The sequence below is a fragment of the Maniola hyperantus genome, chromosome 17, assembly GCF_902806685.2.
Source record: "Maniola hyperantus chromosome 17, iAphHyp1.2, whole genome shotgun sequence".
NCBI classification, from domain to species: Eukaryota; Metazoa; Arthropoda; class Insecta; order Lepidoptera; family Nymphalidae; genus Maniola; species Maniola hyperantus.
The window spans coordinates 8,968,223-8,991,983 of record NC_048552.1 but is presented as its reverse complement, the minus strand read 5'-3'; the positions used below and the strand labels follow the sequence as shown (position 1 = coordinate 8,991,983).

Here is a 23,761-nt window from a genome sequence, read left to right as displayed (position 1 = left end):
GTAAATCTCATTTCATGATTATACCAGCTCAAATAAAACAACTAAAGTGGTAGGTAGCTTATATAAAAAGCGTTATTTTAAATTTTATTTTTTTATTAAAAGTAATTAACTTGTATTCAAAAGAAAAGAAAAAGTAAAGTAACAATTATCACGTTGTTTCTCTACTAAATTTACATTGGCGGAATTTTTGCGAATCACAAAACGACAGTATAAAGAGCCGAATAGAAGAAAAAAAGAAGAAGAAGTTAAGTATAAATTTTTTGTATAGAATTTTTCGTAATTCTTTCTAAGAAGTTAAAACAAAAATATATTTTGAATTTATCTTTATTTAGTTGTATTTCTGCTAAATCACACTGGCAGCACTGGTCATTGACAAAAACAACAAAAGTCAATAAATGAAAATGTCGGACGCGTGAGTTGTGTTGTATTTTTTGGATTAAATAACCTAATCTAAGATTTTTGGTACGTGCGAAATGTAAATTTGACTGAGGCCTTTAAGTTGAGCTTTAGTTCATGCGGTCAGGTTCATTACAGTGATATTTGCGCAACTGTTTACTGTCTTTGTTCTGCGCGAGACAGGATTTGTTAGTAGGTATCATGGTATGCTATCTTAGAACTCTGCTGCTAAACTAGATTAATAGCGCCATCTAGGAGCTGGATTTAGAAATAATGTTCCAGTGTTAACATGTAAGTCATTTTTAATGACAGTGTTAACATAATAAAAAATACTCAAGTTCCAATATTGTGAAAAATTAAATTAAAAACATACTTTCTTTTTATTTGGAAAAAAGAAATATTCAATTATTATAAATTTTGCTAAAATTAAGCTTTATTTTTAAAATAATAGTTAAATGTTCTTCAAATTCTAGATTTTCATATCTATGGTCAAGAAAACTGGTGACAAGTATCAGAAAAGTTTGAAATTTGAATTCATTTCATAACGAAATTGTACGGTGGTTCTACAGTTTTGGGAGTAATTTTATTTGATATTAAAGATTTCACGACTTTTGCTTTGCTTTCGGACTCCGACGATCCCTACGTTTATTATTTTGGCTTGTTTTTTGGACTACTGTTTCTTGTGTAAACGATAACTTGGCTTTCTCCCTGAACTCTGTTGCAATCTGATTTTGTTTAGTGGTTTAGAAGTTTAGATTTGTAAAATGTCTCAAAAAGTATGTTGTGTGCCTGGCTGTTCAACTGTTGCAGGCGATGGTAAGTAAATTCGTTCTGTTTTATATCAGAAAGTATTGCTTGCTGCCTCATATAGGTACTCAATTGATTCAATCGGAAGATTGCCCTTGAAAGTTATCATTTCAAGGATGCAGTGATGCAAGGATGCCTTTTTGACAAGATGCGTTAGCTCTAGCACCACAGTTTTGTTTAATTGCAAACGTGAGATGTAGGTACTAAACCCTAAAATGTTGATGTTTGAACAGTGACTTAATGTTTTTAGCACTTTTCTCAATAGAAATAAGCTATTAGTCGGATCACTATAATTAGATAAGCTTGATGTTTAATATCTTTACTTCATTATGTATTTCCAGGTATCTCACTGCACCGTTTCCCCAACCCAAATCAGCACATTGATTTGTTTCAAGTGTGGCTGAAGAAGATTGGGGGTCATGTAGCGGAATTAGATAAAGATTACATTTACAGCAACAGAAGGGTCTGTCGTAGACATTTTGAGGACATTTATTTGTACCCAACAAAGTTGTGTTCCCTAGCCATCCCATCACTCTGTTTAGCAGGTTGGTTAGACATTTTTAAAGTACCTTTGTAACTAGCAAATATTGTCACTTGCTAATTGGTATATTTTAGATATTATGTAACTTGTCACAGAATATCAGACAGCTATGGTTTCAAGTTAATTATTTAAAAGAACTTTTTATGTAGAAACATGGACAAGTCTTACTCTCTAATGTGAATAATTCATATCTCAATGTATTTACTTTATTATGGTTTTGATATTGATATTTTTATTTTAGAGAATATGGCTGCTGCTGAAGCAATAATTGTTTCTGAACCGCATACTAGCTCCAGTTTCATATCAAATTCTAATGAAATGGAAATGGCACCAGGTAATTATAAATCTTAAATCTAAATATATAAAAGGAAAAGGTGACTGACTGACTGACTGACTGATCTATCAACGCACAGCTCCAACTACTGGACGGATCAGGCTGAAATTTGGCATGCAGATAGCTATTATGATGTAGGCATCCGCTAAGAAAGGATTTTTGAAAATTTAACCCCTAAGGGGGTGAAATAGGGGTTTGAAATCTGTGTAGTCCATGCAGACGAAGTCGAAAGCATAAGCTAGTACCCTATAATTTTAAATCGCCTTTAAGTTTATCTTTTAACATGGCAGATATGTATATGCCATACAATAGGAAATGCAAAAAATAGTGTTTTTGATTTACATGATCATATCTTTTCAATTTAATTAGATACTAATAGAATAGTGTAGTATAACTTAAATGAACTACTGATGTGAAAGTTTGATACCTTTCAAATCAAACATCATTTTTTCATTTCCATTGTTGGTAGCTTTAGTATTAACTAGTGACCTTACCTTCGCATGGGTAGCTTATTACAGTTTTCATGTGGATCTCTAATTTTTTGAAAATAAAATATAGCTTATGTTACTCAGGAATAATGTAGATTTCTACTTGTAAAAGATTTTTTTAAAATTGGTTGGTATAGATTATCGTATTATTATCTCATGTGTTATTTATGGTATTTTGCAGGACTTGTTGCAACATCAAGTAAAGCAGTACCTGCAGTTGCTATTAAGTTAAACTCAAAGGACAATTTAAAAGGTATATCAGAATCCTTAGTTTTAAACTAAAAAGTTTTTATAACTTACTTGGCTTAGTTAAATATTATAACTTACTGTGGTGATCATGCCATGCTTCATACTCTGTCTGTAGCAGACACTTTTAAAAACAAATTCATGTGGACAAAGTCTCAGGCATATCAAGTTGGGATCAATATTTTTTCTGCCCCAAAAATGCCAGGTTGTCTAAATAACTCTGTATAATATGACTTCAAGACAACAATATTATACACGGTCAGAAAGACTAGCAGCAGAATAACAGTAAAAAAAAATTCCGACAAATTGAGAACCTCCTCCTTTTTTGAAGTCGGTTAAAAAGGCTCTATTTTGATAACCCTAAGAATTTATTGCTCATTGATAATATCTTTAGTCATGATCAACTCATTGCCAGCTTATTACTGAGCATAGGTCTCCTCTAAGAGTGAGATGAGTTTAGGCCATCGTCTGCCATGCAGGTTTCCTTAAGATATTTTTTCGTTCACCATTAAAGCAAGTGATATTTAATTTCTTAAAATGCACATAACTCTGCAAAGTTAGAATTGATTGCACCCCCAACCTGTCGAAAAGTCATAGCTACTAGGCTGTCACCGCTTTTTAACATAATGGTTATACGATTGCACTTAATGACGAACCATGATTAATCATGATGGTACTTAATGAACAGCAATTTTTAATATTTGATGTCATTTTACTTTCAGCTAAGAAGTGGGTTCTCACCAAACAAGAGAAGGAACTCTGCAAAGAAATTTCAAATATAAGATATCAATTAAAAAAATGTTGAATACAGAAAGACTACTTTAAGAAGAAGGCTGCTATTAAACTTAAAAAGACCGAAGCATTTGAGCTTTTGATGAAAAATATGAGTGAAGAGACAAAAACTTTTTTTGCAAGTCGCTCAATTTGGAAAGAAAGCAAAAGGAAGACGCTTCACAATTAAAGAAAAAATTCTTCCCCTTGCATTGTACAAGCGCAGTCCAAAGGCATATAGGTTTCTAAGTTCTTTTAGTGTTTTGCCTAAGAGAAAAACACTTTCTACTTTATTACAAAAAATAAACCTCAAGCCAGGTAAAACCGTGGAATTATTTGAAGAATTAAAGAAACCTGTAACAAAGTTAAATGACAACCATAAGTTTTGTACGATTATCTTTGATGAAATGGCAATTTCACCAAATTTAGCCTACTGCAGAAAAAATGATGAAATTATTGGTATGGTGGATGACGGTGAGGAAAAAAAGAAGCAAATTTGTGACCATGTTTTGGTGTTTATGGTGAGAGGTATCATAAAAAAATTCAAACAACCAGTTTATTTCACATTTTGTAGAGGCTCTACTAAAGCAGACAGCTTAAAGGCACAAATAAAAACTGTCATAAAAGAAGTAGAAGCCACAGGTTTAAAAGTTGTGGCCACTGTTTGTGACCAGGGGGCATCAAACCGAGCTGCTATAAACAGTTTACTAAATGAGACTAGAATAGAATATTTAAGAGACAACAAAGAATGGACTGGTGGGTTTTTTGAATTAAATAAAAAAAAGATTTTTCCTTTATTTGATGCACCCCATCTGATGAAGGGTATAAGAAATAATTTGTTGAACAAAAATTTAATGTTTACCCAAGATGGGAAGCAAAAAGTTGCAAAATGGCAGCATTTAGAAGAAATGTACCACAGGCAGCCAGGCTATAAAGGTGTCCGCTTGGTGCCTAAATTAACGGCGCAACATGTTGTGCCCAAACTAATACCTAAAATGAAAGTGAAACACTGCACTCAGGTATTCAGTCGGACAGTCGGCGTTGCTCTTGGATATATGGCAGGTACCTACTTGATTTGTATACTGATGTACATTGCTCTCTTTACCATTGTCAAAGTTGGTGGATTTTACTCTTTATGCAAGGTTTTCTACTTCATCATGATCATCATGATCACTCCACCGCCGGGTCACTACAGAGTACGGGTCTCCTCTTAGAGTGGGAAGGGTTTTGGGCAGTCTATCACGCTGGATCCCTGAAGCCCTGGATCGAACCCGTTACCGCCGAGTAGGAGACGACGTCATAACCACTAGGCTATCCAGCTTATTTGTGTATTGTGTTCCATTCTTATTAATTAGTAGAATAGAATATTTTAATTTTTACTTATTATAATTTATTTTATGAGTATTTAACATGTCCTTTTATTCTTTTTAGATTGTGGGCAACTTCCAGCTGAAAATAAAGACACGGCCGATTTGTTAATATTGATGGACGAATTATTTGATTCTGTAATAGGAGTTACAGCAAGGAACTGGAGGCTTTTCATAAACATATTAAAATTAGCGAATACAATGACAAAGGATGGCTATGTTATCCGACGAGAAACATTTTTGATTGCTTTGCTGAGATCGAAAATCACGTAATTGAAATTTTGAAAAACAGAAGTAATAAAAATAAAATACAAGAGTACGTAAAATTAATACTATTATCAAATATAAATTTTAACTTTATATCATGTAGCTCACATAGAGACAAAATTATTAATTTTTTGACCAAGGAAACTGTCATTTTTTTAATAAATAACTGGTGCAAAGATATTAATTTTATTTTAAATGGAAAAATTCACTTTTTTGATTCAAGAGATCCACTTAAATGTGATGCTGATATTTATTATAAAATAAATAAATTGAAAAAGTTTAAATAACTTATAATAAGTTGTGTTTAATTTTTGAATTAAATTTGATTGGCGGGAGTTAAATGCCATTGTGATATTGGTAATTATCAGTATTGCCAAGATAAGTACCATTATCCATTCAAAACTCCCGCAAATCAAACACCACATTCCTACCTAATTTAAAAAACTATAAAGTATGTATATAGGTAGGTATATATACTGGGTATTGGCTGTATTTAGTACCAAACCCGTCTCCTAGATGGCGCTTTTCAAGTGGGCGCCTTGACGGCCCGACTTACCAGTCTATCTCCTATATACACTGTAGTCTGTGGTAGGTATAGTCAGTGTATTTTATTCATTGTATTAAACTTTTAGTGCATATTTAATGTATTAAAGTTACTTCTAAAGTTCTAGTGTAAATTATAGTGTAATCATGTCATCAGCAAAACATTTTACGATGAAAATGATCAATTTTGTTTTCATTAAGTATAGAAAATATACCTACATTATTTTAAAAATAACTTTGTTTTATTCAGGGCTGATTTTTTCAATCGTCAATTAAAACTCACAAAATCAAATTTGACGATTGAAAAATCAGCCAAGTAACCCAAATCTAGAATAATAATAAGAAAGTAGGATAATTATAGGCACCTAGTACCTACGTACCTATATTATACGTATAAATGTATATAGTACCTATACCTATGTATTACATAGGTATATACGTAGATATAGATTCAATCACCATAGTTCCAAATTTCAAATCTAGGGGCGCTTGTGATGCATTTCCAATTTTAGGCTCGAAGTTTGGTCTCTATTTCATATATTACAAAGTACTCTGTGCGCCCGATCGCCTGCGATCGCCCATTCAAAGAGTACCTACCTATTATAATAATATACATCCAATAATCCAATGGCAATCACATAAAAGATGGCAATATTGGTCTGTGATGGCAATCACAGACTAATAACATAAAGGATAATGGCAATGACAGATAATTTACAGACAAGACATAGACAAGCAGACAAGGACAAACTGACAAAAGACAAAAGTGACAAACCACTGACAGTTAACGGTTACCTAAACTAAGCCTAAACTTAGGTACCAACCATAGTCCTACCAACCATAGTTGAAGGTCACTCACTTGACCAATCAAGGTGACCTCTGTTGGCGATTGGTTCAGATCGCGTGCCCGTCCTTTGTTATTTAATAAAAGCTGAGAGGTTCAGATAATACAGACGATGAAAAGAAGAAGATGAGCGATGGCGCATTTAAGAGGCCCTGCAGATGGTCAAGCATGTTTTTCAAACACGTAAACTTTGACAAACAGGCGTCTGCGGTCGTTTTTCACGTGTTTGTCAAACAATTAACTACCTACATGGTTGTCAAACAAACTACGTGTTATTTTATGCGTGTTTGGCAAATTTGATAGATGGTCTGTTTGTCAATGGTTTGTCGAAACATGCTTGACGGTGAACGGCTATGTTTGTCGAATAAACGTTCCATTTTAGCTCCATATTTCTTTCGTTAAATTTTCATGTGTGAATATATTTCGCTGTTTTAACCATTCTCGTGCCCAACGTTTCCTTTTTCTTTTTTTTAAACATTGCTCAAGTTAATGCAAGAAAGCCTTTGTCCGCGGTGCTCATCACTCAGCGCCTATGCTCAGCGCAATATCCCTTTCTGGATTCTGCGTCGAAAGTGACGCCTTGTTTGACAGATATGTTTGAATGGTATTTGCACCGTTGTGCTCTTGTGTTTGATGACCTCATCAATCAAAACTTCAAAAAACGTAAAATTTGACAAACATGCTTGACCGTGTGCGGTGCCCAATTAATTCCGATTTTGGCTTCACGCCACAAGGATTTTGTTGTGACGTATTCTAAGCCAAAGCTAACTGCCGTAATCAGATTCGCTTAATCGTTACTTAAGTTTAATTAAAACAAGACAGAGCTATATCTCTCACATAAATCTGTCTCGTTTTAACTCAATCTTAAGTAACGATTAGCGACTCTAAGTTCGGCTGTATGAACTAGAACCCTTTAAAAGATCGTTGATGCTACTAGAACCATAACAAAAGACAAGAAACAGAAACTTAATGTGGGCATAGATTGACCCAATCTTAGCCCATGGCCCAACGCCCAAACCAAGCTGACTGACTGACCTACTAAATTGGTCAGGGAATGGTACCAACATGGTACCAACTGCGAAAGATCAAAATCATAGACAATTAATATATTTTTTTATGACGTCTCCATCCCTATAAAAACAAACCAACTCACAATTTTTTGTCATTTCAATTCGAGAATTTTTGTATGTGTTTTGTATTTCGATTTATGTGTGGTGAAATTTTATGAGTTCTACTCCTTTGTTTGTCACTTTAATATAATATAGAAGGAATTAGAATTATATACCTATTTAAACGTGCGAAATATTAATCTAAGAAGAAAGAAAACGGTATCCTTCGTTTCGTAGTCTAATCGGTAAGTTTCCTGTTTTATTGCGCATTGCGTCGAATTTGCGTGTCAGCTCGATAGTGACGCCATTTTGTTTTCGAGATCTTTTTGTTCTTTGTCTCAAATTCTCAGCTTTGTTCATCGTTCCAAAGACTACAATATTATATGATCCGGTACATAACAAAACAAAATCAATAAATAGCTGTACGTTATCGAGATCTTTCTTTGTTCTTTGTCTTCGGGATTTTCGACCTATTTCGTAGTCTTTCGTCATCCGGAACAAAATTAATCAATCAAGAGCAATCAATAGTTTTGCCCATTGCCCTCAATCGTCCCTTTCTTGTTACAGACTTCAAAATGCAAATTTTCGTGAAAACACTCACGGGTAAAACCATCACTTTGGAAGTTGAGCCATCTGACACCATCGAAAATGTGAAGGCAAAGATCCAAGACAAAGAGGGAATCCCACCAGACCAGCAGCGATTGATCTTTGCTGGCAAGCAGCTGGAAGATGGTCGCACCTTGTCAGACTACAATATCCAAAAGGAGTCCACACTACATCTTGTGCTCCGTCTCCGTGGTGGTATGCAGATCTTCGTAAAGACCCTCACTGGAAAGACAATCACTCTTGAAGTAGAAGCATCAGACACCATTGAGAATGTGAAGGCAAAGATCCAGGACAAAGAGGGAATCCCACCAGACCAGCAGCGTTTGATCTTTGCTGGCAAGCAGCTGGAAGATGGCCGCACCTTGTCAGATTACAATATCCAAAAGGAGTCCACACTACATCTTGTGCTCCGTCTCCGTGGTGGTATGCAGATCTTCGTAAAGACCCTCACTGGAAAGACAATCACTCTTGAAGTAGAAGCATCAGACACCATTGAGAATGTGAAGGCAAAGATCCAGGACAAAGAGGGAATCCCACCAGACCAGCAGCGTTTGATCTTTGCTGGCAAGCAGCTGGAAGATGGCCGCACCTTGTCAGATTACAATATCCAAAAGGAGTCCACACTACATCTTGTGCTCCGTCTCCGTGGTGGTATGCAGATCTTCGTAAAGACCCTCACTGGGAAGACAATCACTCTGGAAGTAGAAGCATCAGACACCATTGAGAATGTGAAGGCAAAGATCCAGGACAAAGAGGGAATCCCACCAGACCAACAGCGTTTAATCTTTGCCGGCAAGCAGTTGGAGGATGGCCGTACCCTGTCAGACTACAACATTCAAAAGGAGTCTACTCTGCATCTTGTTCTCCGTCTGCGTGGTGGTATGCAGATCTTTGTCAAGACCCTCACTGGAAAGACAATCACTCTGGAAGTAGAAGCATCAGACACCATTGAGAATGTGAAGGCAAAGATCCAAGACAAAGAGGGAATCCCACCAGACCAGCAGCGTTTGATCTTTGCTGGCAAGCAGCTGGAAGATGGCCGCACCTTGTCAGACTACAATATCCAAAAGGAGTCCACACTACATCTTGTGCTCCGTCTCCGTGGTGGTATGCAGATCTTCGTAAAGACCCTCACTGGGAAGACAATAACTCTAGAAGTGGAAGCATCAGATACCATAGAAAATGTTAAGGCGAAGATCCAAGATAAGGAAGGGATCCCACCAGACCAGCAGCGTTTAATCTTTGCCGGCAAGCAGTTGGAAGATGGCCGTACCCTGTCAGACTACAATATCCAAAAGGAGTCCACACTACATCTTGTGCTCCGTCTCCGTGGTGGTATGCAGATCTTCGTAAAGACCCTCACTGGAAAGACAATCACTCTGGAAGTAGAAGCATCAGACACCATTGAGAATGTGAAGGCAAAGATCCAGGACAAAGAGGGAATCCCACCAGACCAACAGCGTTTAATCTTTGCCGGCAAGCAGTTGGAGGATGGCCGTACCCTGTCAGACTACAACATTCAAAAGGAGTCTACTCTGCATCTTGTTCTCCGTCTGCGTGGTGGTATGCAGATCTTCGTAAAGACCCTCACTGGGAAGACAATAACTCTAGAAGTGGAAGCATCAGATACCATAGAAAATGTTAAGGCGAAGATCCAAGATAAGGAAGGGATCCCACCAGACCAGCAGCGTTTAATCTTTGCCGGCAAGCAGTTGGAAGATGGCCGTACCCTGTCAGACTACAATATCCAAAAGGAGTCCACACTACATCTTGTGCTCCGTCTCCGTGGTGGTATGCAGATCTTCGTAAAGACCCTCACTGGAAAGACAATCACTCTGGAAGTAGAAGCATCAGACACCATTGAGAATGTGAAGGCAAAGATCCAGGACAAAGAGGGAATCCCACCAGACCAGCAGCGTTTGATCTTTGCTGGCAAGCAGCTGGAAGATGGCCGCACCTTGTCAGACTACAATATCCAAAAGGAGTCCACACTACATCTTGTGCTCCGTCTCCGTGGTGGTATGCAGATCTTCGTAAAGACCCTCACTGGGAAGACAATAACTCTAGAAGTGGAAGCATCAGATACCATAGAAAATGTGAAGGCGAAGATCCAAGATAAGGAAGGGATCCCACCAGACCAGCAGCGTTTAATCTTTGCCGGCAAGCAGTTGGAGGATGGCCGTACCCTGTCAGACTACAACATTCAAAAGGAGTCTACTCTGCATCTTGTTCTCCGTCTGCGTGGTGGTATGCAGATCTTTGTCAAGACCCTTACTGGAAAGACAATCACTCTGGAAGTAGAAGCATCAGACACCATTGAGAATGTGAAGGCAAAGATCCAGGACAAAGAGGGAATCCCACCAGACCAGCAGCGTTTGATCTTTGCTGGCAAGCAGCTGGAAGATGGCCGCACCTTGTCAGACTACAATATCCAAAAGGAGTCCACACTACATCTTGTGCTCCGTCTCCGTGGTGGTATGCAGATCTTCGTAAAGACCCTCACTGGAAAGACAATCACTCTGGAAGTAGAAGCATCAGATACCATTGAGAATGTAAAGGCAAAGATCCAGGACAAAGAGGGAATCCCACCAGACCAGCAGCGTTTGATCTTTGCTGGCAAGCAGCTGGAAGATGGCCGCACCTTGTCAGACTACAATATCCAAAAGGAATCCACACTACATCTTGTGCTCCGTCTCCGTGGTGGTATGCAGATCTTCGTAAAGACCCTCACTGGAAAGACAATCACTCTGGAAGTAGAAGCATCAGACACCATTGAGAATGTGAAGGCAAAGATCCAGGACAAAGAGGGAATCCCACCAGACCAGCAGCGTTTGATCTTTGCTGGCAAGCAGCTGGAAGATGGCCGCACCTTGTCAGACTACAATATCCAAAAGGAGTCCACACTACATCTTGTGCTCCGTCTCCGTGGTGGTATGCAGATCTTTGTAAAGACCCTCACTGGGAAGACAATAACTCTAGAAGTAGAAGCATCAGACACCATTGAGAATGTGAAGGCAAAGATCCAGGACAAAGAGGGAATCCCACCAGACCAGCAGCGTTTGATCTTTGCTGGCAAGCAGCTGGAAGATGGCCGCACCTTGTCAGACTACAATATCCAAAAGGAGTCCACACTACATCTTGTGCTCCGTCTCCGTGGTGGTATGCAGATCTTCGTAAAGACCCTCACTGGAAAGACAATCACTCTGGAAGTAGAAGCATCAGACACCATTGAGAATGTGAAGGCAAAGATCCAGGACAAAGAGGGAATCCCACCAGACCAGCAGCGTTTGATCTTTGCTGGCAAGCAGCTGGAAGATGGCCGCACCTTGTCAGACTACAATATCCAAAAGGAGTCCACACTACATCTTGTGCTCCGTCTCCGTGGTGGTATGCAGATCTTTGTAAAGACCCTCACTGGGAAGACAATAACTCTAGAAGTCGAAGCATCAGATACCATAGAAAATGTGAAGGCGAAGATCCAAGATAAGGAAGGGATCCCACCAGACCAGCAGCGTTTAATCTTTGCTGGCAAGCAGTTGGAAGATGGCCGTACCCTGTCAGACTACAATATCCAAAAGGAGTCCACACTACATCTTGTGCTCCGTCTCCGTGGTGGTATGCAGATCTTCGTAAAGACCCTCACTGGAAAGACAATCACTCTGGAAGTAGAAGCATCAGACACCATTGAGAATGTAAAGGCAAAGATCCAGGACAAAGAGGGAATCCCACCAGACCAGCAGCGTTTGATCTTTGCTGGCAAGCAGCTGGAAGATGGCCGCACCTTGTCAGACTACAATATCCAAAAGGAGTCCACCCTACATCTTGTGCTCCGTCTGCGTGGTGGTATGCAGATCTTCGTAAAGACCCTCACTGGAAAGACAATCACTCTTGAAGTAGAAGCATCAGACACCATTGAGAATGTGAAGGCAAAGATCCAGGACAAAGAGGGAATCCCACCAGACCAGCAGCGTCTTATTTTCGCTGGTAAACAGTTAGAGGATGGGCGCACCCTCTCTGATTACAACATCCAAAAGGAATCAACTCTGCATTTAGTTCTACGTCTTCGTGGCGGCAATTAATCTATCGTAACATGTCAACATAATATCTGCAATTGCTGATAACATTTCTAATCTAAATATTTAATTGTTGTGATTCCAAATAATAAATTAAGTAATCCAGTTTAACAAAACATTCAAAACATTTCTGTAAGCATTTCAATTTAATTTCAATAAACAGATTGATCATTATTCAAATTTTATTTTGAAAATACCTAAATCCTTACAGTAATGACTCGTCACACCTAACTATCTTAAAAATACTCTCCCGTTTTATTGCTGATGGTAGGTAACCTTGATTCAGTAGTAAAAAGGGAGCCATGTGATGTAAAAAAAATCACACTATAGATAGGTAGGTAGTATAAGTCCCGCAAATTGCTAATGCGCGTGGCCGCCATTTTAGTGACGTCAGCACTAGACTGAAGTTTCTAGCTAATGCCATATTTTTATTTCGGCTAACGTCATTTCAATGTTAATGAGACATGGTTCCAGCGAAATAGCAATTTGCGGGACTTATATCGCTTGACTGGGATGGCTCGTCAGGCAGCAGGGTGGGATTTGCGGGAGGAGGGTGACCGACGCTGAATTTCTTGATACGTCAACTGTCGTTCTCCCGCAACCTCCGTGTCCTACACTCCTACCTCTCGAGCAGCTGTCTCAGTCTGTGAAAACCACTGGTTAGTGGTGAAAACTAAATCTAATAGGTACCTACATTATTTTTTGTCTCGGGTTCGATTCCCGGTTAGGCCAAAAAAAAGGGTCTATCAAAAAAGGACGTCTGTCCTTTCATTCAGCTTCAGCTACTTTAGCTCGAAACGACGGATCATGTCTTCTGGCCTAGTCCATTCAAAAAAACTTTATTTGTCTAGTTAACTATATTTTTATTTGTCTTCCTCATGCTCCAATCAGTTGGAGCATGAGGAAGACAAATAAAAATAAGCACTTTAAAACATCATATTTTACAAACACTTTGTCGGCGTGATTAATATTTATAGCCATGCCAAATTACAGATTTCTAGCACTAATAGTCTCTGAGATTAACCGAGGACGGACGGACATGGCGAAACTATAAGGGTTCCTTGTTTACTACGGAACCCTACCCTAAAAAGGAGGTGGTTTTCAATTCAGCCAGTCTTTTTTAATTTAATTTTTCGAAGTTTCAGCAGAAGTTTCCATGGTAGTTCCATAAAAAATTCTGGATCCAACTCCTTAATCCTGATGCTGTAGGGTTACTGCCCGCCTAAGTTATCAATATTCAGGAAGTGTTCATAGCGAATTATAATATTGTTGGTACCAAGTAACGAGTAAATGCCGAGTATTAAATTCCAAGTTCCAACTCTTCAGTCCTGATGCTGCAAGGTACTGAACTCCGTGGATTTGAAAAATTTTGCTGGTGAATTGATATTTTAGGTACCAATCTGACTACTTACTCTAAAAAGCTTAAAATCAAATTAAAAATTAAAAAACTGTCTCCCAAAACCACAACAAAGTAAAAAAAAATTTGTTTCTACAGTGTAGGTAGGTACACGTGTGTTTGTACATGTATGAAGTCTGGGGGAGCATAATAAAAGAAATTAGAAATCAAAGCGTGAAGCTCGCCCGACATCAACATAGGTACCTACATGTGTAAAAACAAAAATTTTTTTTTACTTTGTAGTGGTTTTGGAAGTCGGTTTTTAGGGTTCCGTACCTCAAAAGGAAAAACGGAACCCTTATTGGATCATTTTGTTGTCTGTCTGTCTATCTGTCAAGAAGCCTACAGGGTACTTCCCGTTGACCTAGAACCATGAAATTAGATCTTATAGCTGACATTTGGGGAAAAATCTGAAATCCGTTAATTTAGGGTTAGATCACACAAAAAAAATTAAATTGTGGTCATGAACTAATAATTAGTATTTTCAACTTTCGAAGTGAGTGACTATATCAAGTGGGGTATCATATGAAAGGTCTTCACCTGTACATTCTAAAACAGATTTTTATTTATTTTTATGCATCATAGCTTTTGAATTATCGTGCAAAATGTCGAAAAAATACGACTGTAGTACGGAACCCTCATTGCGCGAGCCTGACTCGCACTTGGCCTTTTTTAAATAAGTACCTACCTCCTGAAGGTAGGCAGGAACTTAGATTGGAGTAGAAGACAATGGACATAGATTATTTCTCGTGCTTCAATCAGTTGGAGAATGAGGAAAGACAGCGTAACCGTATCTACCTAGCTACTGCTTACATATTTCTTCATCTTTTCAAAATGTTATTTATAGGTATAGTACGCGACAGGTCGATATGGCAATCGGCGTATGAGGTCGTCTCGCATACCTACTATACCTATTACCTAGTTATCTGATTAAATACCAAGCATACCTATGTACCTACTATGTAGGTACTAGCGTTGTTTTCGTGACGGATGGAATGGACAATTTCTTGATATTGTTGCTTATAAAATTATAGCGTCAAAATATACAGGACGAGAATACAGACGAGACAGGACGTATAGCAACATCGTCCCATATACCTTTTTTGTCGCTTTTTTATGTGCATCAATGTCAAGAACCCCCGTTCCGTCTGACACGAGAAAAAACGTGTTACGTATGCTATGACCTTAAAATACTAACTAAAGGACAGGAGGTACAGGAGAATAGTGGGACAGATTCTCTTGTACACAATCTCGAAACTTAACCAAATTAACAGGTCTAAATCTATTCCGCATGCAACATTATGAAAGGGATAGCAATAGATTAAGAATGCCATTTAAGTTTAGTTTAGAGATTGTGTACAACGGAATTTGTCAGTTTTTGACTGAAAGCAATAAAACTCAAAAATATAATCGTAACATTTTATTAGGAGGCAAAACGAGCAATAAGTTCAGGATAAAATTTAATACAAATTAATGTGTCACATCTTTTAAATTGTCAATTTATCTATCCAAATACAGTAGTTATGTAGTATTTATAGTTATTTAAAATTACAGTAACATGAACAAGAATACATTTACCGATAAATACATCACACCGAAACAGACTCGCGCCAACACTCAACAGTTAACATTCTAAGCAGGTGCCATTCTTACTGAATCTACTTGCATCATTCCATGTTGTAATATTCTATCTAGATGTAAAAAAACTTGAATTTAGACAGAATATAAGAACCTTTTTAGTTACAGCAAAATGGGCACCTTATCACATCGGTGGCAGACGAGCCTCGCCGTGTTCCGAAAGCGACACTCGTTATAGTTTTATAGCTAGACAATCATGTATGAGTGACTGTAATATATAGGATATCTTAATTTTCAAGAATTGAATGGCACTGCATTTTTTTAGAAGGACGAAGTTCGACTTCCTGGAGCAGAGATCGAAAAGTACCTAAGTATGTTATGCTTTAAGACCACATTTTGCTATACCTACTTACACCAAACTTTTAGCTGTGTCTATTAAACTGACAGGATAAAGTAGGCCTTTAGTGGTCCAAGTCCAAGACTATACTGGCCGCGTTAGACCATGTTCTATGAAACTTCATTCTATTACGCACTTGTTGCTTAGTCCACTTAGGCTAACTCTGATCCAATGGTCTTTGACTTTGACCAATAGTGAGTGAGATCCCTTAGGGTCGATGCATACTGATACAGTCGAAGCGAAGCGAAAATCTAAAATTTGACATGCCTTATCTAGAAACTTACCTACTTAAGTACTTAATGCACTTTCTACCGTGAAAACAGTTGACAAAATGCGAGTTTCTTTTCGTCGTATCGGAAATACGACGAAAAGAGACTGGCATTTTGTGCACAGAATTAAGTGCACAAGGTAGGTATAAAAAATGCGTTCATAACGCACCTTTTATACCTACCTTGTGCACTTAAGATAATGGATAATAGATAGTCGCTTCGACTCGGTGTCAGTGTGAATCGACACTCGTACCTTTACTCGCGGAAAGAGGACGGTTTAATTTTAAATTTTGTCATTAAAAATGGATTCACGTCACGTGAGCACATGCCAGGTCCGGGCCCGGAGCCTGTTGGAGCGTGAATCCCAACTTTAGGTTGATATAATCACGAGATTTATAATTAGTAGATACATAAACATAACTACCTAGTGCTTAGTTTTTTTAAAAAAAGGCTGGCGCTACTTTTAAGGGGCACACAAACTACTGTGTCGTGGCAAGTCCATCGAAGTCATACATTTATAAGAACGTGTAAGTAGTAGGTATAGGTACGTAGATACCTATATATGTCATGGAGAGCTCTCCTTAATCAATCGTCTCGTCAGAGTGCGTTGCAAACACCACAAGCACTGTAAGTAGTTTGTTTTTCACCTTAAGGCCTGTCAATTTATAATAGAGTCAGTTTTCTGTACATTCTGATTAAAGTTCTGATGCATAATGAAGACCCTGCACACCTATTTAGTGCGTGCACACGCAGGGACCTAGTATAATGAGTGACACTCTCGTTTCGTAAAACGATGAATTTATTAATTGCTCAAGACACTTACATTAAGAGACATTTGAAGATAGAACAATTATTAATTTATGAACTTACATACATCTAACATTAGATCTAGGTATTGTCTTTTGTATGTCTGAAATGTTATATATCGGGGTCCGTAGGTACATTTACGACTAAAATGGTGACATTAGAAAAAATACTTTAAATATATACTGCAACACCACATAGGATAAAGTGAAATGTGACAATTTAAATATTAATTTTCTGTAATCGTAAGTGCATGCATTTATTATGAAAATACATTAACGACACTATTTAGAGGCCACATAGTAAATATCTAATCAGATATCGTTATATCGATTTTTTATTGTTTATTTATTAATTAAAAATATGACTAAGAAAAATATTATGCTAAACTTAATGAGAAAACTAGTCACTAAAATAAACGAAATCGGGTAAAAAACGTGTAAACGTAAAGATGTGACGACGCTGCACCAACTTGACTGCATGATATCTAAACGTTATCACAATGACTTAATCTTATTAAGTGGTACATATAGATTAACGAGTACAGGCACAATATTATGTAAGTTTTCAATCTATTTATTTCCCATTTCTATAAGTTCTCATACGATAATATTATATAAAAAGGTAAGCACTACTTGGTAGTGGTGCTAATTTGATTGTACGCAATCTCTAAACTAAATCGACAGGCTAAATGAATCTACAAACTTTTCGCAGGGAAGATTGTAAAAAGGGTTGTGAAAGGTAAAGTTTACATTTAATAATAATAAAGTTTATGGCCAATAATAATAATAATATTAATTTTATTTTGTCATTTTAGTATAGAGATTGTATATACCTACTTAATTGATAGAGCACCAATACCAATTCATCCTGTTTCAAGAAGCGTCAGAATAAAAAAGCTTCCCTTCGGCTGGGGCTATAGCACTGGTTATCATATCCCGAAACCCGATGGGTTATATTTAATTAATATACCTAATATCTAGGAAGGCCTGATAATACCGGCTATGACGATGCGTAATCGTTACACAATATTAAGTTATGTTAGTTTAATTATATGGTGCAATATTGTGACTAATAATTCTAATAATATACACAAATCTCTAAATTTACACATTTAAATCTAGTGTCATCCTTTTCCTCAGGGAGCATTATGAAAGGGATAGAAATAGACTTAAACCTGCCATTTATTTCAGTTTAGAGATTGTGTACAACAGAATTAGCCACAATAACGCATACCTAGATACTCTAAAGTGGCACCTGAACTCGTTAATTTACAAATACAATCATAACTTGCCAATAATACATCAAACATCAAAATGCCACAAACATCTGGCAAGATTCAACAACTCTTATTCCCTCGCTTATTGTTTCGTGTAATAACACACCTTACTTGTATACATTTCTCCATTTAGATAAAGATAAATAATTACCCGCTGATATAACTATAAAATCTAATCTCATATAATATCTAATTCAATGACGTCACTAATAAATAAAGCTCCGTGCTTTCGTTGGAGGGTAAAATGATAAAACGATAGACTAACAGCAGCTTATTACAGAAAAATTAAATATTTACAGCAAAAATTAAAACATATTTTTTTTTACAAAGCGTGCCAAATGCCAATAAAGAAACAAATCTAAAAGTGGGTCGCCCGAAATGAAAAAACTGAATACCTACCTAATGACAAATCCAATCATTTAACTACTTTAGCAAAATGTTCACATATTAGCATATAACCTTCTTAGACCCTCTTTCTATTGCTGAAAATCGTATGAAAATCCGTAGTTTCTGAGATTAGCCCGAACAAACACGAACCCAGCGCGGCGGACGGCTTAACAATATGTAGTGATAAGAGAACCGATGCACGGATAAACAAACACACAACAACATACACGCACACGCACACAAACACACGCACACTACTAACCAGTAACCAGTCCTGTATTGTAAGTAATTTTTATTCTACTTTAATAACAATGAAGATAAATAAAAATACACAAATATTAATAAACACTTTTTTGTCAACCGTCTAATCTCTCGCTGTCATCACAAGTACAAGACCAAGACAAGACCTCACTTTTGGAAGCGTTTCTTTATTCGCATCGATTTTAGAGAAATCCCTGTATGTAGCTTTTACAGGTTAACGTTAACGGTGCGTTAATTTCTGATTTGGGCGGGAAAAGTGTGGAAAAGTTTCCCTCTCCCTTTCCCATCCTTACTATATACCGTACGGAACGTTATCTTTAAAAAGATACACATGAGCCACTAAAGGAGGAAAATGAAACGATTCCTTCTTTAATACTATACAAGTGGACGATAGAATATAGGTAGGTACATTTGCCTCCTGAAAAATATTGATTCGTCATACTAATTCCGTCAATGTCTACAATAATTTGCAAATCAGATGTTTACACAGACTTAATAAAAATTGAATTGGAAAAATAAAAAAATAAAAGCAACATTAAAATCCTACTTACGTAAAAAATGCGAATTGCCCGTAGGAACTTTGGGGAATGTGCTTGATAAAATAGTTGTGAAGTGGTCCTTTTGTAAGATTTCGCTTCCTAAAAGAACCATTCTTCGCCGAGTGTGGCAAATTAGATCAGGCAGAAAAAGTGCGATGGGTTCACGTGAACCCACCACAGGCCTGCTGCCAGGTCTAGTTTGCCGTTGTCAGGCGACTCGCAAGAGTCACCATACCAACTTTCAGATTTTATCACACAGTTCAAAATTTTCTACGAGCTCTGGGGCCTAAAAAGAACACCCTCCTCACGAAACCAACTATCGATTGGTCAACTAATTTACTAAAATATTTCTTTATTATTGACTCTCAGGAATGATTGTTAAAAATTGGTCACAAAAAGTACTAAAACGAAATGGAAGACCCGGTATAACTCATAAAACAAATTGTAAAATGGCGTTTTAATGGTAATTTTAATTTATTTTATCTGGTACATGTAAAGGGGTAAAATATTTCATAACTACAACATTGAGCTTTTGACACCGTTACAGATTCGAATAAGTCGTCTATATAATACTGCGACATGATGTAACAATATTTAGGTAAAGCAACACCGCATTTCGTCCGATCATGTGTCTAACAAATATTCAATTCATTTCAATAGCTCCAACATTTTGCATCGTAGATCATAAATGGATGGACCGATCTTAAGTTTTTTCCATCAAATTTTTGTAACGAGATCTTTTACAAAAAAACCCCATCGAAATAGGTCCATCCGTAAGAGCTACGAGGTTACAACCAAACTGAAAATGTCTAGGGCATAAACCACTTATACATATTTCGTCGTGGATTATGTTATAAATAAGAAAATTGCTATTTGCGAATATTTGTAGAGAGCATTATACCTACCTAATAATTTTCTATACATATTTTTTGGATGCTTCCTAAATATAAATTACTCTTTGGTATTATGATTTATGATGCATCGACAGATGCAATAGGCCTTCATTCCAAAACAGTGTGTTTTAATTAAAACAATTAAGGAGGACTGATTGAACATTACTTTTTATGGTGTTCTTAAAATAATTTTATTTTGTTAATATTAATGACTGTAAGAAGTGTTCTTAAAAGAAAATAAAAATACGCACGTATTAATAATTACGTTCTGTATTACTTAGACTTTTGCCTCATTCTCCGAAATAAAAAACAAATTAGTCTATGATCAGATCAATGATCATAGAACAATAAACGCTACAGAGCCGCCAAGGTATGAAGTACGAAGTACGGTGTTGCATAAAAGGGAGTGTTTACATGTTGGGGAGCGGAACGGTAACCTGCACGTAGCTGATGGGGAAGTAGCCTGTCTTGCCGTTGACGGAGCCCTCGAACCAGTTGTCATCTACTTTGTTGATGAGCGTGATCACGTCGTTTTCCTGAATGAAAAAATATGGTATGAATAGTTAGGAACACAATATAAAAGGACAAAGGTTTAAGACAATGATAATCATAATCCTAGTTCCACTTAGGAAAGTCAAAGTCAAATAAGTTATTCAAAGTAGGTAGGTACTATTTTGTGGTGTACAATAGAAGTATTTTCATTCATTCATTCATGCTATTGTACACTTTTTGATGGTCAATTGTTGGATTTATAATTAAGTGTAGTTGAAATGTTATGATGGTATGTTAAGAAACTGTAATGTATAACCTCCCCATACGCAATAGTGTGATTACTGTAAAGTGCAATAAATATACACTATATTATGACAAAGGTTATATAAAAAAATCGGCTACGCAACGGTTATGTAAATACATATATAGTAAAATCGATAGGTATTAACATTAGATACCTTGAACCACAAGGAACAACAAGCTTATTTTGCCTTGTATGTTTAGTATGTTTTAGCGGGTCTATGTGGTGATGCGTGGTGTATATTGCTTGCTGGTCTCATACTTTTTCTACGTTCATAATAGCGGGAAAGCGGGCGATGCATAGCCCTTCTGCAGTTTGTACCCCACCAAATCTGGTTTAGCAAAATAAGCTTGTTGGTCCTTTTGCACAGTAACGTCTTGTTATATCCAATATTACCTTGAAGCCTAGTTCGCCTTGGTTCTCCGGCTCAAAGTCGTATAATGCAGTGCAGCACGGGCCTTTCGCGGCAGGAGCCATCGGCGTTCGCGCGGGCGACTTAACTGGAGACGGCAGCGGCGATGCTGTACCAAGACGTTGGGTAGTGAAATTAGTAATGCATGCTTCGACTCGCGCTTATCAATCCTCATAATATGTGCATTTATCAAGTACAAATATACTTAATAGTATCCTTGCTTGGAGTGGCCATACCAAGCAGTTGATCGTTGAACAACGTAAACAGACCGTCGTAATGTGCTAGGGCAATTAACAATTCAACTGTAGTCGAGCGGAACCGACTGCTTGCTTGAGCGGTCTCGTATGTAACAATGACGCATAGGTATAGTTAGTTATGCAATCACCGCACGGATTCAAGATGCCCGTGCTACTACATAGCTAACATAGCATTCATCCGTATATGGCCACTCTTGGGCAATAATTAAAAGAACAAAAATATGAAAATCATTGGAATTATTAAAAAATCTTTTTAATTGATTAAATACACATACTAAAGCGAATTTACATTGGATCAATTAATTACCGACTCCGCTCGACAAGCCAGCGCTGAGTCAGTCATCGTGATACAGAGTCTAATGACCGAATGACCCAATGTAAACCCGATTTTAGATTAGATAGGCGCAACAATAATTTTTTATACTAAACCAAACGTGCAAACATATAATATATGAGTAAACACGAATATAAATACGTGACTTAACAGCCTTTGTAACATCCAAAATGTGATTCATAGCATTTTGAGTTATCGCCAAAAAACATGGGAATTTAGAAAAACTGATATTTCCAAATAAAATCTCTACATATAGCACTAAACTGAAACTAACTATAGTACGCGACAGGTCGAGATGGATACACACAGCCCCCGCGCTGACCCGGTGCGGGCGAGCGCGGGTGACGTGCGGGCACGGGTGCGTCATACCCCAATTGCCATCTCAACCTGTCGCAGACTATAGGTAGGTAAAAACATTGCTTCTACGTTTTTAGAAAGATCAGTTATTGAAAACCCCTACGTTTTTTGGCAATAATTCAAAAACCACTTTTACTGTTAACCACTTTTTCTAGAAATAAGACGACAGAAATATTGACTGATGGATTAATAGAATTAAAAGCCAGTGATGATGAGGATGCGAAATTCTTCGAATGATTTCACCCCTTTTCTCCTTTTACGATGTCAGACTGTTAAATCCAACGTATCAAAACACGATAAAACACTATCACATAAAAATGAAATGAAGCGAACAATCACTAAGATACAGAGGCTTTGAAATGACGACCAAATTATTATATCAACAATACCTACATATTACATACTGACAAAAGCCAATGATTTCGTAAGATGAAGACACGTTTATTTGAGTTAAAGCATCAATAATATGGGTATTATAATGGCCGCCTATGATTTTCTGTGAAAGCACCCAATGAAGCTTAGAAAACGGAAACATGCTGCTGATTTTGAACAACGTTTGATTAATCAAAATGTAAACGTTTAAAAAACATGCAAATGAAGTTTAGACACAAGTATTTTATCTAACGTATTTAGGTTTTGATGAAATAATAAAAAATTAACAAGGAATTTGATTTCTAAATGAAAATGTCTATACCTAAAATAAAATTATTAAGTAGGTTGTTTTTAATCAAATTGTAGATACTAATATATCAACAGTCATTTACAACTTTATTGTGAAGCATGCTTTTTTTTCTCATTCTGATGTGTAAAATATTTTTAAGAGTGGATAAAAAACCCTAGCTTGAAATATTTTCTTACATAATAATCTTTTAGCTAAGTAAAAAGCTTCTAGGTACTATGTGTTTATAAGGTACTACACTACTAGTTTCGTGTGGCGATATTTTTTCTACGATCGCATTGAAATCGAGTGTAAATTGAGCAAGGTATTGAGATACTATTAAGAAAGAAAAGAACAGCCTAGCAAAACATTTTTATAATGTGTACAAATTAAATAACAATGGCCCTATTACAGAGCCTTGTGTGATGAACCAAAATCCATACTAATATTATGAATACGAAAGTGTGTCTGTCTGTCTGCTAGCTTTTCACGGCTCAACCGTTCAACCGATTTTGATTTTGTTTGTATCATAATATGACAGTATTCAATATCAAACATTTGCAAACATAAAAGTTACCTTTCCCAAAATATTAAGGATATTCTCTATTATAATAGAACTGAGACCAATAATTTAGTATCGGTCTGAGTTGGTCTGAGTAATTGACGGAAGAATATAAATAATATCTGCACGAAATATCTGTCAATCATTGCTCTTAAGTTAATGACAAACGCCCGAAATCAATAAATAAATCTGA

General features: G+C 36.9%; 3 protein-coding genes across 13 annotated transcripts in view; 2 read left to right on the top strand and 1 right to left on the bottom strand.

The window, feature by feature from the left end:
- The first annotated feature begins 621 nt into the window (after nt 1–621).
- On the top strand, nt 622–5,505 carry LOC117990258 (uncharacterized). Of its 2 annotated transcripts, XM_034977722.2 has the most exons (6): nt 624–1,212; nt 1,545–1,748; nt 1,986–2,078; nt 2,748–2,819; nt 3,535–4,645; nt 5,015–5,505. In XM_034977722.2, exons 1-5 carry the CDS (start codon nt 1,161–1,163, stop codon nt 3,615–3,617), a joined length of 504 nt encoding a protein of 167 aa, XP_034833613.1. In that variant the 5' UTR covers nt 624–1,160; the 3' UTR covers nt 3,618–4,645; nt 5,015–5,505. The 2 variants fall into 2 exon arrangements, 1 of the variants encoding a protein (XP_034833613.1); XR_011237736.1 differs by having other exon boundaries at nt 622–1,748; nt 3,535–4,641.
- Nucleotides 5,506–8,288: 2,783 nt separating this feature from the next.
- LOC117990164 (polyubiquitin-A-like) lies at nt 8,289–12,566 on the top strand. 2 transcript variants are annotated; one of them, XM_069504051.1, is made up of 2 exons: nt 8,289–8,908; nt 9,137–12,566. In XM_069504051.1, the coding sequence occupies exons 1-2, from the start codon at nt 8,289–8,291 to the stop codon at nt 12,396–12,398; spliced, it is 3,882 nt and encodes a 1,293-aa protein (XP_069360152.1). In that variant the 3' UTR covers nt 12,399–12,566. The 2 variants fall into 2 exon arrangements, with proteins under 2 accessions (XP_069360152.1, XP_034833510.1); XM_034977619.2 differs by having other exon boundaries at nt 8,289–12,566.
- A 2,627-nt stretch (nt 12,567–15,193) lies between these two features.
- Nucleotides 15,194–23,761, bottom strand: part of EndoA (SH3 domain containing GRB2 like, endophilin-A) — a 59,156-nt gene continuing 50,588 nt past the window's right edge. For all 9 annotated transcript variants that reach the window (XM_034977632.2, XM_069504187.1, XM_069504189.1 and 6 more), the window contains 2 exons: nt 21,385–21,509; nt 15,194–20,731 (listed from right to left, as the gene is read on the bottom strand). In XM_034977632.2, the coding sequence (XP_034833523.1) occupies nt 20,606–20,731; nt 21,385–21,509 (251 nt within the window). In that variant the 3' untranslated portion in view covers nt 15,194–20,605. The remainder of the gene's footprint in view (nt 20,732–21,384; nt 21,510–23,761) is intronic.